Below are 18,868 nucleotides of genomic sequence, written 5' to 3'. Positions count from 1 at the left end.
AATTTCAGGCTGAAACTATTACAAGAAAGATTAGTAAATTTGCCACACAACACTTCCTGTAAATATCGTTTAAATATTACACACGGTAAGCAGCTCAACTTAACTTGACGTCCGCTATGTTACGTACGTTGACAAGAATAATATTCTGAGTAGTATATTTGAATGGTCCAACTACGTTAATACAATCCAACTTCCACAATTCAATCTTTAATTATCGCCGTCCGCTCTCGAACCAAGGACTTATCTCAACAGCGTGTCAAACTCCACTGAAGTCCGGCGACTGGCATACACACTAACCCAATAACCTACTTCTCTTCACAGCTGACCGGTTGGACTCCTTGATTCTCCACGCACGCGCGTTCGAGCCGGAACTCAAGTCAAATTAGCAATAATAATAATTTACCACACTGGTTTCATTTGTAAACTAATGTTCAGGAGCGTTGTTATTATTATTATAATCGTTATTTTTGACATACACATTAATTTTCTATCATGCTATTCTGATAGTATCACAAATCGTTCATATGGTTTGTTATGACCGGTGTGAAACTCAGTTTCTCGAATGCTAGCGATGCGCGCTTTGTTTTTCTTTCATTTCTTTTCTTTTCTTTCTTTCTTCTTTCTTGGGCGGTTACTCCTAGTCGTTGACATCCAAATACAGTTTTATAGCTTCAACCATTAATTCGAAAATTATTATGCACACAGGTGAATTCATTGAGACTCCAAAGAGTACTAGTTCGAAGATATGCCACTCCATCCACATATTCAAGCCATCCGGCCTATTGAAACTGTCACAGTACAGACTGAAAAATATAAGCAGTGCATAAACAGAACACAACGGAAATACAAGTACGGCCATGAACAGTGATCTATGTACATGATTTAAAAGCTACATTTTATGTACATTTATACTGTGGCAATAAAATAAAATCATAATAACATTGTTATAAGAAACAAGAGAGTTCTTGAGTTTACAGTAAAATGGCCTACCTACCACAAACACAAGCTACTATACGTCACCAATCACACGAAACTATCAGCGGTATTCAGCAGGTAATCTCTACGCCAGGTAATTGAAGATTGCTACGAGAGGAATAGGCTGTTGTGTTTATGTTTCGTAGATCTAGAGAAAGCATATGACAGGGTCCCGAGGGAAAAGATGTTCGCTATACTGGGGGACTGTGGAATTAAAGGTAGATTATTAAAATCAATCACAGGCATTTATGTTGACAATTGGGCTGCAGTGAGAATTGATGGTAGAATGAGTTCTTGGTTCGATGACTTGCTTGAAAAGATTCCAACACTTACTGTAAAGCAAAATACGAAATTGCGTATGGCGATCTCATGAAGGACAAAATTGGAAATAACACTGCGATGCTTGGCAAGTGGTGACAGCCTAATGTCTGCTCTGTATGCGTATTATAGATTTTTTTAAATCTGCTTCTTGACCTCATCTAGCGTAACCGTAAATCCCAACTCGTTTAATTCACTGATAATTATAGAATAAGCACTGTCTCTACGATCTCCTTTCATGTAATCACAGGTCGAAACGTCCCACAGGACCTCATACTTCCGTAAAACTTCCAGAAATGGTATTATCTGATCACCTGACCACTATATATTACTCATTTTAAATGATGACACTGGAAAGTATATATATATAAGGTGTTTTAAGCTCAAACTTCTCGCTACTGTGCACTTCCTGTATCGGCGATTACGCTGTCACATAAGGCGATGAGTCGCTGCGGGATGATCACGTGACTAGCCAGCAGCGAGGAAAGTTAAACATGTCCAACTCTTCTCCCAGCGACTTTCCTTCTCGCCGGGCTTACGGCGAGTAGCGACTTTTTTAATCACACTGAACGATTTAAACACCGAGTACTCGTTGCTAGCTGACTCGCTGCTATAAAATCGCCTTAAAAAGATGCCTCATACCGGGCGAGTTGGCCGTGCGCGTAGAGGCGCGCGGCTGTGAGCTTGCATCCGGGAGATAGTAGGTTCGAAACCCACTGTCAGCAGCCCTGAAGATGGTTTTCCATGGTTTCACATTTTCACACTAGGCTGTAACTTTATTAAGGCCACGGCCGCTTCCTTCCAACTCCTAGGCCTTTCCTAACCCATCTTCGCCATAACACCTATCTGTGTCGGTGCGACGTAAAGCAACTAGCCAAAAAAAAAAAACAACAACCTCATAATCAACTACTTCGATCATTTGAACGACTTCGCTCATGGAACGAAGTGCCGCGGGAGCTGTTTCCATGAAGACAGCACAAATTAACTAATGAGATATCCTTCATTTGAATGACAAAATTACCTTGCACGCGAATGGCCAATGGCGTACTGTGTTAATGGTCACACGACAGCACATCTCCTCTCGCACTTCCCAGCTGGGGGAGAAAGGGTTATAGAAAATTAGAATGCTGATCTGTCGTTCCGTCTCTCGTAGAGCGATAATAATCACCATCTTCACTTACACAAAGTGGCGGCCGCATTGGGTAGCTGTTTTCTGCCCGTGCTCTTAATAAACTAACTAGTTCATTTGAACGAAGTGCCGCGAGAGCTGTTTCTATGTCACCTCATGAACTCGTTCATTTGAACTAGTTCATTTGAACGACTCAAGCCGACGAACGGTATCGAATGAACTAGTTCAAGCAAATGAATTACCTGGACCCATCCCTACACAAAATATACAGCGACTGGCCTGTCTTGTTCACACGGCGCCAACTGTCCCGACAATACTGAGCTCCGGGTGCTGGGGGTTACAGCTCGGCCCAGTTGGTTGTCCTCAGTCAAGACCAACTACAATACCGCAGACCTTAACCGACCTATCGAAACTGTCCATAATGGCGGCAGCTGGAGTGCTAGCATGCGTTTGTTTTGATTTGTGTAAGTCGTGTTGTTACCAAATATTTACGGAAATCTGAATATTATTAATCGTACATTATATTTATTTATAGACTTATGAAGGTTATAGATCCTCTTTAATTGCCGTAAGAAGCTGTTTGTTCTCAAAGAGCTTATTTATCCCAACAACATCGCTAATGATTAGGTTAATGTTGATTCTCGTGTTCTTCTCTGAAAGTTTCTTTATTTTTAGTTACCTATGCTATATGTTTAAAGTGTAATGTGCTGTGTGTCTGGATGTAAGTAAGAGGTAGGGCACAAGCTTCAGTGTTCCCGTTTCCAAAAGACCTAGTATTACGGCAATTCTTTTTTTTTTTTTTTGCTAGGGGCTTTACGTCGCACCGACACAGATAGGTCTTATGGCGACGATGGGATAGGAAAGGCCTAGGAGTTGGAAGGAAGCGGCCGTGGCCTTAATTAAGTTACAGCCTAGTGTGAAAATGTGAAACCATGGAAAACCATCTTCAGGGCTGTCGACAGTGGGATTAGACAAGGCTGCAATCTTCCACCTTTGCTGTTCGTAGTTTACATGGATCATCTGCTGAAAGATATAAAATGGCAGGGAGGGATTCAGTTAGGTGGAAATGTAGTAAGCAGTCTGGCCTATGCTGACGACTTGGTCTTAATGGCACATTGTGCCGAAAGCCTGCAGTCTAATATCTTGGAACTTGAAAATAGGTGCAATGAGAACGGTATGAAAATTAGCCTTTCGAAGACTAAATTGATGTCAGTAGGTAAGAAATTCAACAGAATTGAATGTCAGATTGGTGATACAAAACTAGAACAGGTCTATAATTTCAAGTATTTAGGTTGTGTTCTCCCAGGATGGTAATATAGTAAGTGAGATTGAATCAAGGTGTTGTAAAGCTAATACAGTGAGCTCGCAGTTGCGATCAGCAGTATTCTGTAAGAAGGAAGTCAGCTCCCAGACGAAACTATCTTTACTTCGGTCTGTTTTCAGACCAACTTTGCTTTACTGGAGCGTAAGTTGGGTGGACTCAGGATATCTTATTCATAAGTTAGAAGTAACAGACATAAAAGTAGCAAGAATGATTGCTGGTACAAACAGGTGGGAACAATGACAGGAGGGTACTCGGAATGAGGAGATAAAGGATAATTTAGGAATGAGCTCGATGGATGAAGCTGTACGCATAAACCGGCTTCGGTGGTGGGGTCATGTGAGACGAATGGAGGAGGATAGGTTACTTAGGAGAATAATGGACTCTGTTATGGAGGGTAAGAGAAATAGAGGGAGACCAAGACGATTTGAAGATAAGAGGTATAGAACTAAATGAGGCCACAACACTAGTTGCAAATCGAGGATTGTGGCGACGTTTAGTAAATTCTCAGAGTCTTGCAGACTGAACGCTGAAAGGCATAACAGTCTATAATGATAATGTTTGCATGTATTAGAAAGAATTACAATAGCAAATTACATATGTTTTAAAGATTTCAAATGGGAACGATCTATTTTCAAGCGACATTGACTTGTAACGAGAAGAAGATCGCTCAACATCGCAGGACGTTATTGGGCCTTATTTCAAATACACAGATTTCATAGGTTTAAATTTTATGTAAAAATTATATTGTATATTATGAAGTGGTTAAGTGTAAGAAAGGGCCGGGAGCACTAACTTAGCCACAATAAAGACGCTTTAATAATAATAATTGCATGATTTTATTCATCGCATTTAAAATCATGCTTAACTTGTATTTTCCAAGGAAATAGTATAAAGAAATAAAATGTGACAAGTCATATACATCGGGGCCCTAATTATAACCAAGCTCGATATCCCTCTGGAGATTTCTTTCGATTAGGGAATCTGTGAGAACCTACACCTTCTTCCTTCGAAGTTTACGAAGTGCTTGCGTGGTTGCAACCGTAGAGAACAGAGAAAATCATCTATTCACTTAGGTATCGTTTACAGTAGCTGATTATACCGAACCAACACCGCAGTCATAATAGAGGGCGATGCTACAACACACAGAAAACTACGGTACGTTACACTAAGCTACGCTATGCTAAGCAATGTCGAGCTATGTTGTGTTATGTCACGAATAAGAAGCTAAGCTAAGCTAAACTACGCTATGCTAAGCAATGTCAAGCTATGTTGTGCTACGTCACGATAAAAAGCTAAGCTAAGCTAAACTACGCTGTGCTAAGTAATGCCAAGCTATGTTGTGCTATGTCACGAATAAAAAGCTAAACCAAACTAAGCTAAACTACGCTATGCTAAGCAATGACAAGCTATGTTGTGCTATGTCAGGAATATTAAGCTAAGCTAAGCTAAACTACGCTATGCTAAGCAATGTCAAGCTATGTTGTGCAATGCCAGGAATAAAAAACTAAGCTAAGCTAATCTACGCTATGCTAAGCAATGTCAAGCTATGTTGTGCTATGTCACGAATAAAGAGCTAAGATAAGCTTAACTATGCTATGCTAAATAATGGCAAGCTATGTTGTGCTACGTCACGAATAAAAAACTAAGCTAGGCTAAACTACGCTATGCTAAGCAATGTAAAGCTATGTTGTGCTACGTCACGAATAAAAAGCTAAGCCAAGCTAAGCTAAACTACGCTATGCTAAGCAATGACAAGCTATGTTGTGCTATGTCAGGAATATTAAGCTAAGCTAAGCTAAACTACGCTGTGCTAAGTAATGCCAAGCTATGTTGTGCTATGTCACGAATAAAAAGCTAAGCCAAGCTAAGCTAAACTACGCTATGCTAAGCAATGACAAGCTATGATGTGCTATGTCAGGAATATTAAGCTAAGCTAAGCTAAACTACGCTATGCTAAGCAATGTCAAGCTATGTTGTGCAATGCCAGGAATAAAAAACTAAGCTAAGCTAATCTACGCTATGCTAAGCAATGTCAAGCTATGTTGTGCTATGTCACGAATAAAGAGCTAAGGTAAGCTTAACTATGCTATGCTAAATAATGGCAAGCTATGTTGTGCTACGTCACGAATAAAAAACTAAGCTAGGCTAAACTACGCTATGCTAAGCAATGTAAAGCTATGTTGTGCTACGTCACGAATAAAAAGCTAAGCCAAGCTAAGCTAAACTACGCTATGCTAAGCAATGACAAGCTATGTTGTGCTACGTCACGAATAAAAAACTAAGCTAGGCTAAACTACGCTATGCTAAGCAATGTAAAGCTATGTTGTGCTATGTCACGAATAAAAAGCTAAGCTAAGCTAAACTACGCTATGCTAAGCAATGTAAAGCTATGTTGTGCTACGTCACGAATAAAAAACTAGCTAGGCTAAACTACGCTATGCTAAGCAATGTCAAGCTATGTTTTGCTACGTCACGAATAAAAAGCTAAGCTAAACTACGCTATGCTAAGCAATGTAAAGCTATGTTGAGCTACGTCACGAATAAAAAGCTAAGCCAAGCTAAGCTAAACTACGCTATGCTAAGCAATGTAAAGCTATGTTGTGCTACGTCACGAATAAAAAGCTAAGCTAGGCTAAACTACGCTATGCTAAGCAATGTCAAGCTATGTTGTGCTATGTCATGATTAAAAAGCTAAGCTTAGCTTAACTACGCTATGCTAAGCAATGCTGAGCTATGTTGTGCTATATCAGGAATGAAATGCTAAGCTAAACTATGCTAGACAGCCGTTTGAAGATGGCGGATTACTTGAAGAGGAAGGTAGTTTTTCTATTGCCCGCTGTCGTGCAAGTTGAAGAAGAAAAAGAACAGAAAGATGAGAAGAATCTGTAAATCTGACACTTAAAGGATTCCATATTTTGATTCTAACATTGCATGTGAATGATGAATTAAAAATTACTATAGCCTAAATCAGGAACAGTTTCACGAACTTTCTTCTTTTACTATGAAGTACGACAATTATAGAATGCAATAAATGATACGTGCCATGGATTTCCAGTTTCATTTACTTCTTGCCAACAGTTGCCTTTCATAATTTGACAGACGAGTATATTTTTGTGTCTCTTCTATCAGATTTAGGAGCTGTCTGGCCGAGGCAGTAAAGACATGCTCGAGTCGCCCGGAAGGACATGGGTTCTATTCCCCGTCAGGAAGTCGAAAAATTTAAGAAACGAGATTTCTCTTCCGGAGGTGCACACGGCCCTGAGGTTCACTCAGCCTACACCAAAAGAGAGTACCAGGTTAATTCCTGGGGGCAAAGGCGGTCGGGCGTAGAGCCAACCACTCCGCCCCATCAAGTGCCGAGGTTACGGATAGTAGAAGCCTTTACCTTCCACCCCTCCAAGGGTCTTCACGACCCGTGCTTTATTTGTTTTGTTTTTATTTTTGTTTACTGTTGCTTCTACCAGTCTTTCTTCCCTTCGTCTGCCTCCCATGATAATTAACAAACACAGAAAAGTTAAGCAATATAGTAGTTACTGCATTCAGGTATTACAGGAAAGCCACACACATGCTAGATACCAGGCAACAAAAGTGGTTGTGCGCATGTTATGAAAAGCTATGAAAATCGCCTTTTTGGCGATCTGTAACAAAAATTAAAATGAAATGGCGTATGGTTTTTAGTGCCGGAAGCGTCCGAGGACAAGTTCGGCTCGCCAGATGCAGGTCTTTTGATTTGATGCCCGTAGGCTACCAGCGCGTCATGAAGAGGATGAAATGATGATGAAGATGACACATACACCCAGCCCTCGTGCCAGCGAAATTAACCAAAGATGGTTAAAATTCCCGACCCTGCCTTGTGAGCAAAGGCCAGCACGCTATCCATTTAGCCATCGAGCCAGATGGCGATCTGTAAAATTTAGCTTGGCATTGGCCTTTATACACTGTCTGATACTGTACACCTACCAAAAGCGCGCAGGCGGGGGCCTGCCAAAAGTGACGTTACTCGCTCAAGAGCTGTGGCCATCTCCTAAACCAGATAAAATAATTTAACAGGGTTTTCAGCACGTTAATTAAAATTTTATCCTGCAATTAATGAGTAAACAGAATAGAACTCCAAAATAAGTTGCCTGGGCTTTTAAAATCATGCAGTTAGGGTAGTTTTGCTATTTTGAAGAAGAAACAGCCTAACATTCAACAAATTTACTAACAATATATTATCGAATTTTTAAAAATATTTTCGCACTCTTACCTGTTGTGAAGACAGGTTTCTTGAAGGCAGCCGTAATTATATGCTGGTCGAAGTCACTGTATAGTTCACGTCCCATGTAGCCATCTAGACAGGTACTCATTTCGCTTTTTACTGAAGTAACCTGGAAAGAAATGCATCTATAGTCAGGGACGACCTCGAGGTGACGCGGCATTAGTGAGCTGTAGTCCGGTTGAAACGAAATGGAGCCCAGCCTTCCCACCTTGTAATTGATTACGTCACTCACATTTTCCTGTTAAAGACAATTCCGTCACTCTTGCATCTTTGATTAGATCTAGAAATGGCATTCCATAATGTTGACTGTTGACTGGACCAAGCAATCTGAGATTTTTTCTTTTACAATTTGGTTTAGTCACACCGACACAGATATGTCTTATGGCGATGATGGGATAGGAAAGGGCTAGGAGTGGGATGAAAGTGGCCATGGCCTTAATTAAGGTACGGGCTGAGTGGCACAGCCGATTGAGGCACTGGCCTTCTGACCCCAACTTAGCAGTTTCGATCCTGGCTCAGTCCGGTGGTATTTGAAGGTGCTCAAATACGTCAGCCTCGAGTCGGTCTATATATTGGCACGTAAAAGGACTCCTGCGGGACTACATTCCGACACCTCGGCGTCTCGGAAAACCGTAAAAAGTAGTTCGTGGGACGTAAAGCAAATACCATTCTTCTTCTTCTTCTTCTTCTTCTTCTTAATCTGTTTACCCTCCACGGTTGGTTTTCCCCTCGGACTCAGCGAGGGATCCCACCTCTACCACCTCAAGGGCAGTGTCCTGGAACTTCAGACTCTGGGTCGGGTGATACAACTGGGGAGGATGACCAGTACCTCGCCCAGGCTGCCTCACCTCCTATGCTGAACAGGAGCCTTGCAGGGGGATGGGAAGAATGGAAGCGATAGACAGGGAAGAGGGAAGGAAGCGGCGCTGGCCTTAAGTTAGGTACCATCCCGGCATTTTCCTGGAGGTGAAGTGGGAATCAACGGAAAACCACTTCCAGGATGACTAAGGTGGGAATCGAACCCATATTTACTCAGTTGACCTCCCGAGGCTGAGTGGAGCCCGTTCCAGCCCTCGTACCACTATTTTAATTTCGTGGCAGAGCCGGGAATCGAACCCGGACCTCCGGAGGTGGCAGCTAATCACACTAACCACTACACCAGAGAGGCGAACAAAATACCATTGTTATTATTATTAATTACGGTAGAGCCGCAGCATTTGTCTCGTGTAAAAATGGGAAACCGCAGAAAACCATCTTCAGGGCTCCGACAGTGGGGTTCGAGCCCACTATCTCCCGAATGCAAGCTCACAGCTGCACGCCCTTAACCGCACGAACAACTCGCTCGAAATATTTCAGATTTTGAAGGTGATCAGGATCAGAAGCCCAGAAAGGAGGATTACTTACAATCTGTTCAAAAATCAGACCGCAGTGATTAGAATTGAAAGCTATGAAAAAAAGAAAATCACAGTAGCAATCCACAAAGGAGTGAGACAAGGCTGCAGTTTGTCCCCTTTCCTTCTCATTGTTCACATGGAACACGCGCTAAAGTAAATCAAAAAGGAATATGAACCTTACCGTACTCAACACAGGAATTTATGTGTGCAGGACGCAGTTAGGCACTTCTTAATATTCATTTTCCTTGACACCTTCGCATAGGAGATGGACTGATGGACTGCATTTCTGTATGTGGCTGGGAGGCGTGACCATTCTTCAGGAAAAGTAGGGGACCCGTGCGAGAAATCTCCCATGTTCATAAAGTATGTGGTGGAGTAGTCCCCTGGTGAACTAAGGAATACACAAATCAGTACAATATTAGACAGTCATCTTTGTTTTTTAACATTTATGGCATCCACTTGAACGGAAGCAAATGCAAGTATTTTTTGGTTTTACTATCATTCTTTTCTTAACTGATAATAATAATTATTATTATCATAATTTCGTGTGGCTGTTTCTAGCCGGGTGCAGCCCTTGTAAAGCAGACCCTCCGATGAGGGTGGGTGGCATCTGCTTTGTGTCGTTAACTGCGTGTTATTGTGGTGGAGGATGGTGTTATATGTTGTGTGTGAGTTGCAGGAATGTTGGATACAGCACAAACACCTAGCCCCCGAGCCATTGGAATTAACCAATGAAGGTTAAAATCGCCCACCCGGCCGGGAATCGAACCCAGGACCCTCTGAACCGAAGGCCAGTACGCTGACCATTCAGCCAACGAGTCGGACCTTAACTGATAATTACAGCATATTATAATGTCACAAATCAGGCATCCCAGCGGCCAAAATGTGAAGTGATGGCGCGTATTTTCCTACAACAGTATTTACAAATCGCACACTTCGTACAATTTTTTAAACTCATTTTTTAAATAAATTATCGATATTTATGAAATGAGAGTGCAATTCGTCACTGCTAATGTCTATTCTCTTTCTTTTCAATGCTCATTTGTCACGATCGGTTACTTGTGAACGCCGAAAAAGGGATCTATACTACTGAAATAATAATTATAATTATATGATATTGGATGTGACGTACAAGGTATTGTTTCTTCCCCAACGATGTTCTCAAATATGTGTCGTTGTAAAACAAATTATACACCGGGCGAGTTGGCTGTGCGGTTAGGAGCGCGCAGCTGTGAGTTTAATCCGGGAGACAGTGGGTTCGAATTCCACTGTCGGCAGCACTGAAGATGGTTTTCCGTGGTGTCCCATTTTCACACCAGGCAAATGCTGGGGCTGTACCTTAATTAAGGCCATGGCCGCTTCCTTCCCATTCCTAGGGCTTTCCTATCCCATCGTTGCCATAAGACCTATCTGTGTCGGGGCGACGTAAAGCAAAATAGCAAATATATATATATATATATATGTTGTAATATCCGGATAGCTGTTTCATCTGACAAATTAATATTTAAAGTTAAATAAACGTAAAAAGAGAAACAGCTGTTACGAGCTGTTATCAGATAGCGCAAACCTGGAGGGGTGTACATCACACGCTCATAACTATACTCTGTACAATAAGGCGTGACCAAAAACCTTCCGTTTGAGGGCGTTGCTGTAGCGGGCATGCAACGTAGCACGAGTCCGATGCGGGTACGTTCATATAGGCAAAGAGGAAGAGACGGAGCGGTGCGCAGCGGAGCAGTTGTTGTGACGTCATCACCCGGGTGTACCAAGTGAATGTACTGTGCCGGCACGTTTAAACACGTTATTGGTACGGCAACGTAAATGTACTTCATCCTTCTATTCAGTACCCTTTTCTCACAACATAACTGTATTGCTGAATACAGCAATGCTGCCTTCTGCTGGAGAAGCCGACCTGCTCATTTCATCCTTGTGATGCCTCTTGATATGATCCCATAAATGTTATATGCCGCCACCCGTCGCGTAAATGCGGCCGCAAAATTTGCATTTTTATCATCGGCAGTTTCAAAGAACTGCCGCGCATCAGACGGTTTTTGTGGCATTTGAGGTCCAAATTTCTGTAAAAATTGATTATGTAAATATTCTAAAAACATGAATACCATCTGATAGTGGGATTAAATATCAAACCAATACCACAATTATTATCTACTATACTTTGCATTACCTACAAAACACAGCAAGCGGGAGAAATATAGACGAACATTTGACAAGCACTGATTGAATACAGATACAGTACTCTTCTAAGATCCAGGGATCCAGCGATTACGGAGCTGCATCGCTAACCACTAGACCGCCGTCATCTACTGCTCATGACCATAACGCACTGGCACATATTCGACGCGAAAACCTCTTGCGATTTTCTCGCGAACGGCTAAGTAATACGCCTTACTACTACTAATAATAATAATAATTTCGTGTGGCTATTTCTAGCCGAGTGCAGCCCTTGTAAGGCAGACCCTCCGGTGAGGGTGGGCGGCATCTGCCATGTGCAGGTAACTGCGTGTTAATGTCGTGGAGGATAGTGTTATGTGTGGTGTGTGAGTTGCAGGGATGTTGGAGACAGCACAAACACCCAGCCCCCGGGCCATTGGAATTAACCAATGAAGGTTAAAATCCCCGACCCGGCCGGGAATCGAACCCGGGACACTCTGAACCGAAGGCCAGTACGTTGACCATTCAGACAACGAGTCGGACGCCTTACTACTTGCACATTATGTTGTCCAAATAGACTAGTGATACAAAGTTTGAAGATAATCCGTAATCCGAACTTCGTGGCCTCCCCTTGTTAAACACTTGTGCGCTGTACTATGCTCTGGTCCTCCGCGACTACTTGTAGTTGTAAGCGGAGGGGATCGGTAGTGCACTCTACCGCTACAACCCGATTACTCAGCAGTATTATTGGCTCCGCTCCCAGCTCTAGGCAATGGGATTAGTGTGGCAGTCGTGTCGTTAAATGCGGCCACGTGAACTGTGGCGGCTTTATTACCAAATGCGTCCAAACAGGACCAACGTGCTGTTATTTTGTTCTTGACTGCCGAAGGACAAACGCCGGTGGACATCCATAAGAGAATGAAGACTGTGTATGCGGCAGTATGTCTGTCGAAAACCACCGTTGTGGAATGGTGCACCTAGTTCCATGCGGGTGGCGTTTCGACACAAGACGCCGGTCGATCTGGGAGGCGGTGGATCAGGCGCCCTATAGTCCTGATCTCTACCCATGCGATTATCACGCCGTCCGTCCCTTCAAAAAGGCCTTGAAGGTTCGGCGCTCTTCAACCCGGTGCTACGATGGGATGTGTGCCTCAGTGATCACGACGATTTTGCCAGATTCACATCCGATTCAGGACTGCACGGCCGTCGAACGGAAACTTCTTGATCGCTCCTTATATTAACATAGTAATAAGAGTTTCGGTTTTTGCCTCGTCAGAAAACAAGTTTCGCAGTGAACTTTTCTCCTCGACTTAAGAAGAAAATATCGTCTGTTCACTGCGATAATTGTGAGAAAATGAAAGGCTATAGAGGCCCATACTCGTAAATACAATACCAATCAAATGATTAGTAGTAGTAGTAGTAGTAGTAGTAGTAGTATTGCCACTCAGCGGTGTAGGGGTAGCGTGCTTGCCTCGCCTCCGGATGCCCCGGGTTCGATTCCCAGGCAGGACAATTTTTTTATCTGGACCTGAGTGCTGCTTCAAGGTCCACTCAGCCTACGCGATAACAACTGGCCATTTATGTGGCGATGAGATAGAGCCCCTGGTCTAGAAACGCAAGAATAACGGCTGGGAGTATGCGTCGTGCTGACCACACGACACCTCCTAATCTGCAGGCATTCGGGCTGAGCAGTGGTCGCTTGGTTCTGGGCTGTTGCTCCATAGGGTTTCGTTTGGATTGTTATTATTATTATTATTATTATTATTATTATTATTATTATTATTATTATTATTATTACTAGCTGATATACCCGTGCTTCGCTACGGGATTCTCAGAAAGACTGACCTGGTGGTTTTCCTAACTGAATTCAACATAGGTCATTACAAAAACTTCAGTAGGAATGTGGCGATTGAAAGCAATGTTATGATATAAAATACTCGATCAAATGAAAAACCGCACACTTTCTCACTATCAACGAACAGTACTACGGTGCCGATCTAACAGTCCAAAGTTCCAGAGCTGGAACAACCAGGTAGCAGACTGCCATGAACACTCCTCTGCCATTATTCCATTAAATATGCACACTACTCATTCCAATCAGTGGCTCGGAGTAGGGATTGAATAGCTCGAATGCTATGATGAACCAGTGTGTTACGTACCTGCAGTATCAGAAAATGTATGAACCAGAGGAGTGGCATGAAGAAAGTTTTCCAACTCCCTAGCTATTTCCCGCCAATGTTCAGTCAGGCTGTTATACTCGGTACGCAGTAGTAATCCCATCTATCGGAGTTGAGCGGCTCGAGGAACATCACAACAAACAATGGTCAATGTAAAGTTATTGTTGATCAATGTTATGCGCTTTGGATATTGTAGGCCTTCTGAAATACCACTCTTATCCAGTGGCGGTTAGTGCATGAAGGGCTTTTGGGCGCCGTCCCGCTGCCTTTACTAAAACACGTAACATAATTTCACTCCGTAGCTGATTATATAAAGAGATGGACAATGTAGCAAAGTCTAACTTATGGTAGTGTGTTATTCAGTTATACAATGTTATCTTTATTGTTTTGGCTGTAAACGTTTCGCTTTTTTATTTTCAAAGACATGGCATCCGTTCAGCAAGCACGATGTTTTCTCTTTAGTCAAGCACAATGTTTTATCTTTAGACATTAGGCGGTCGGGTGCTGGCAGGAGAGCCCCCAGTAAGCTCGTAGAGTTTAACAAGAGTGAGGGGTGCGGGAAGAGACTTGGAAGACGATATGGGCTTGTCAGGGGAAGGAAGAGTGCAGGCTTAGAGCATTTAATACTAGGTCTGTCCGGCAGAGCCCGTAGCAACGTCGCCAACCACTTTACAGTGTACCTAGGCCTTTTCCCACATGTCTTACTTTAACTGTTGTTAGAGGTTAATTCTAAAACTGTTTACAAAATAATGGATTCCATTAGACTGGCTATTTAAACAATTCAGTTCTAAAAATAAGCTAAAATAAAGATTTAAAATCTAATCATAAGGTGACGGCACTATTTGTACGTTGGTCACATTGCTTTGAGATTTGAGGAAGCCGAAAGGAATTCTGGCGTGCATTGTTTATTTGTTCTCGTGAATGTCATTGTCGTTTGTGATCAGTGAAACAGGAGTAGCCGTGATTGCAGTAGCTGTTAGCCGGCTAATGTGTGTGTGTTTAAATGCCATTGTAGTGTAGTGTTGCTGTGCAAGTGTCCAGTAGATAAAACTACGGTACCATAATAGTTTAAATAACATTGTTAATTCTACCTTCAGTTTTAAGTGTCGTTTTAATATCTTCATTCGTGTGTTTAGTACTTATCTGCCCATTTGAAAACTAAATGTTACAGTCTTAATTTAGGAAGACAAGGGAGATGAATTCTGTAAATAGTATTTTAAGTAGTGACGGGAATTTAAGTTTTGAACATAGGATAGAATTAAAGAAATTAGGGCCTCCTCGACCGAATTTAAATATTGCACAAGAACAGAAGAGTTACAAGAACAAAAATGCATATACTAGGAAATTCAGTCCGTCACTTTATAAGCAGGCTGATTGGCTGTGCGGATGTGAGATAAGGAATGCGTTCTTCTGTTAATCTTGTTTAGCAATGAATGTCGTTGATGCTCCATGGACATCAGTCGGGGTATCAGACATAAAACACCTAGGTGAAAAAGTGAAAAAGCATAAAATGAGCGAGAAACATATACACGCTGGTATTGAATTTGCTATGCTTGGTAGATTAGATATTCGATGCCAATTAGACAGTGCATACAGACTTAAAATTAAACAATCAAATGAACAGGTTTCAAAGAATCGATATATTCTTAGTAAATTAATTGATGCTATTAAGTTCTGTGGGAAGTTTGAACTAGCGCTCAGGGCCCACGATGAGACATACACGTCTGATAACTCAGGCATTTTTCGAGGTTTAGTCAGTTTAATGTCAGAGCTAGACAGCACACTGAAAGAACATATCGAAAGAGCAAATAGCAGAGTATTTGTTGGGTTATCTAATACCATACAGAACGAGCTTCTGAATTCAATCTATGCCGTGTGCCATGAAATGATTTCGGAAGAAATCTCTCAAACAAATTTTGTGGCAATTCAAGTTGATGAAACTACCGATTGTTCCACCTTATCTCAACTCGTTTTTGTTGTACGGTACGAGCTGGGTAGCAAAATAAATGAAAGATTCATAAGTTTTGTGTCGCCTGATAATCACTCAGCAGAAGGCATTACCTCTGCAGTATTCCAGGAGTTGGAAAAACTTAAGCTGGACCAAACTCCGGACAAAGTCATTGCGCAGACGTACGACGGCCATTTAATAATGAGTGGAAGGCAGACTGGCGTTCAAGCAAGGGTCAAGGTCGTTTACAAAAACGCTCATTTTGTGCACTGCTACGCGCATCAATTAAATTTAATTGTTGAGCGATGTGCTACTCAGAATAAGCAGGTCAGGATCTTTTTTAAAAATTTAGAAGGGTTTTCATAATTTTTTTCAAAATCTGCGAAACGAACTGCTGTTTTGGACGAAGTGGTAAAAAGGCGCATCCCCAAAAATGCCGCCACAAGGTGGAACTTCAAGGCACGATGTGTAAGTACGGTTTTTATGTACAGAAATGAAATATCGGAGTGTCTCGAGAAGATCGCCGATGACAATAATGACTATTCGACAGTGAGAAAAGCCGTAGGCCTAAGGAATCTACTGAAGGATCCCGATTTTCTATTCTGGCTAGAGCTATTCTCTAAAGTTATGCCTCACTGTGACTTTCTATTCAATGAGCTTCAGCACCGCGAAATTGATAGTATAAAAGCTCAAAAAAGTATATCTGATTTCAAGTTATCGGTGCAACGAGTCAGAAACTCTCTCGATTACGACCATCACTGGCTTAATGGCACAGACACCACCGATGGAAATCCAGCAGGCTCAAGTCAGAAACGCGCACGGCTTGAAGATAATAGAAAGATTGCAGCGAGAGAGGTGTGCGATGTTATTTTATCCGGGATAGAGGACCGTTTTTTGTTCAGTGACCATCTGTCTGTTGTCAAACTCTTCCAGCCTAGTTTATTTCCGAGGTATAGGATACTGTTCCCGCAAACTGAATTTGAAATTGCTGCTAGATTATTTCCTATTAACCAAATTGAAATAAGGCATGAACTCTCAGTTTTATACGGCAGAAGTGATTTTGCTAACGCTTCAGGTGCCCTAACTCTTCTGACATGCATTTGTGATAACAACCTGGAAGTACTTCTTCCCGAGTCAATTAAGTTATTACGAATTATTTGTACAATTCCCATGACAACGTCAGAAAATGAAAGGTGCTTCTCTACGCTGAAAAGGATTAAGTCGTTCACTAGGAATACCATGGAGGAAGACCGACTTAACGCGCTTGCTATGTGCTCCATCGAGAAACAGCTGTTGGCAGTTCTTAACTTCAACGAACGTGTCATCAACCACTTCGCAGAGCAGAAGGAGAGGAGAATGGATTCTGTATACAAGCAAGTCAGCTAAGGTATCGTTACCTACTTTCTTGTATTATTTTCATGTGTATCTTCATCCCATCATTATCATCATCATCATCATCAAAGTACGAACTGTATACTTATAATAGCAATTGACTGACATTTCGTAATCTACTAGAATTGTTTTTCGGATACAGTTGTTGAGTTTTCTTGCTAGTGGTGTTCGCTCTGATGTCTTCACACTTCACTTCACTTCACTTCACTTCACTTCACTTCACTTCACTTCCCTACATGTGTTGTAATATATTAGCCTATGTTTTTTTGAACCTCAACCTGAAAAGTATATCTAGTCATGAATTTAGTGGTTTTGTGAACATAAGTATATGTTTATTGTCGATGTTTTAAGGATATGTAGATTGTAATGCTTCCGGATTTGCAATGCTTTAAGTTTCTACTTTTTTCCGCTTCGCGATATTATATGATTTTCGCTACGTGATCGTTCTGCCTCGGAAGAAGATACATACAGTATTTAGCCAGTGTCATCGCATTATTATTATTATTATTATTATTATTATTATTAATATTATTATTATTATTATTATTATTATTATTATTATTATATTTCATCTACAATTATCGTGGTGCTGGACAGTGAAACCTGGGGCGTTGGAGGGGGGGGGGGGGGGAGAGGAGATGACGGCACAGCCCTGCATGAGTAAAATGTCACGAACCGCCACTGCATCATAGTCGGTACAGTAAAACTGAATGAAACATTAATGATCGGAAATTGTATTGTCTATAACTTTTGTTATGTAGTACCGTACTTTTCGATAGCACCAATAACATAGGTAGCGGTATTTAAAAATTAAATTTCAGGCGCCTTCCCCTAAACTACCTTTTCATCTCGGGAAAATAAAATTATTTACAGCTTAGACTGTAGTTTCTTATTCTCCGACACTATATAGCGGTTTTCATTAAATTCTGTTAACCCATTTTCTCGTGGCTCGGCGTTGATATGGACTTAGCAACAAAAATACAAATTCATTAATATCTGTGTTATCAGAGCCGGTACGGTAAAAATGTATAAGACATAAATGATTGGAAATTGAATTCTATATAACTTTAGTTATATAGTATTTATCGATAGGACTGCTAATAATATAAATATTCGATAATTAAATTTAAGGCCTTCCCCTAAACTACCATTTCACTCAGCGTAAATAAAATGATTTATAGCCTAGATTGTAGCGGCTCATCCCCCGACTTTACATACCGATTTCCATTAAATTCTCTTCAGCCGTTTTCTCGTGATGCGTGTACATACATACAGACAGACAAATTATGGAAAAGCAAAAAGTACATTTTCTTGTTACTATGGACATGACCGATACAGAAATACCATTCTTTTCACATTCTGAGCAATGTACAGACAAAACTCTTATTTTATATAGAGATTATTATTATTATTATTATTATTATTATTATTATTATTATTGTTACCGAGTTTTGGTGGTAGGTAGAGGTGTAAGAAGGTGCGGGCGTGAATGGGTCTCAAACTACGGAATCAAAATTAATGTAAAATTTAACAAGGTTATATTTTCTTTTCAATATTAAGTAATAACAAAGAACAGGTACTTAGTAGCCGAAACACAATTTGAAATGTACAATTACAGGGATTACAGAGTTTGGGCTTCGAGCCCTGAGTTCACAATTTTTGAGCAACTAGCCCAACTTTCCGATATACAAATTTTAACAAAGGGGCAGAAGACCCCAATCAAACCCTGGAGCACTTGCTCCAAATTACACAGTAAAGCCTCCTCGAGGCATACAACACTCCGT

General features: G+C 41.4%; 1 protein-coding gene across 1 annotated transcript in view; it reads right to left on the bottom strand.

Annotated features, from left to right (window-relative positions):
- The window catches only part of LOC136866557 (ETS-related transcription factor Elf-5), a 95,295-nt gene that overhangs the window by 63,017 nt on the left and 13,410 nt on the right, over nt 1–18,868 (bottom strand). Inside the window, exon 2 of the mRNA XM_068226763.1 lies at nt 7,993–8,113. Coding sequence (XP_068082864.1) covers nt 7,993–8,092 — 100 coding nt within the window. The 5' untranslated portion in view covers nt 8,093–8,113. The remainder of the gene's footprint in view (nt 1–7,992; nt 8,114–18,868) is intronic.

Source organism: Anabrus simplex, chromosome 3 (genome assembly GCF_040414725.1).
Source record: "Anabrus simplex isolate iqAnaSimp1 chromosome 3, ASM4041472v1, whole genome shotgun sequence".
Classification (NCBI taxonomy): domain Eukaryota; kingdom Metazoa; phylum Arthropoda; class Insecta; order Orthoptera; family Tettigoniidae; genus Anabrus; species Anabrus simplex.
This window is presented reverse-complemented; position numbering and strand designations above follow the sequence as displayed.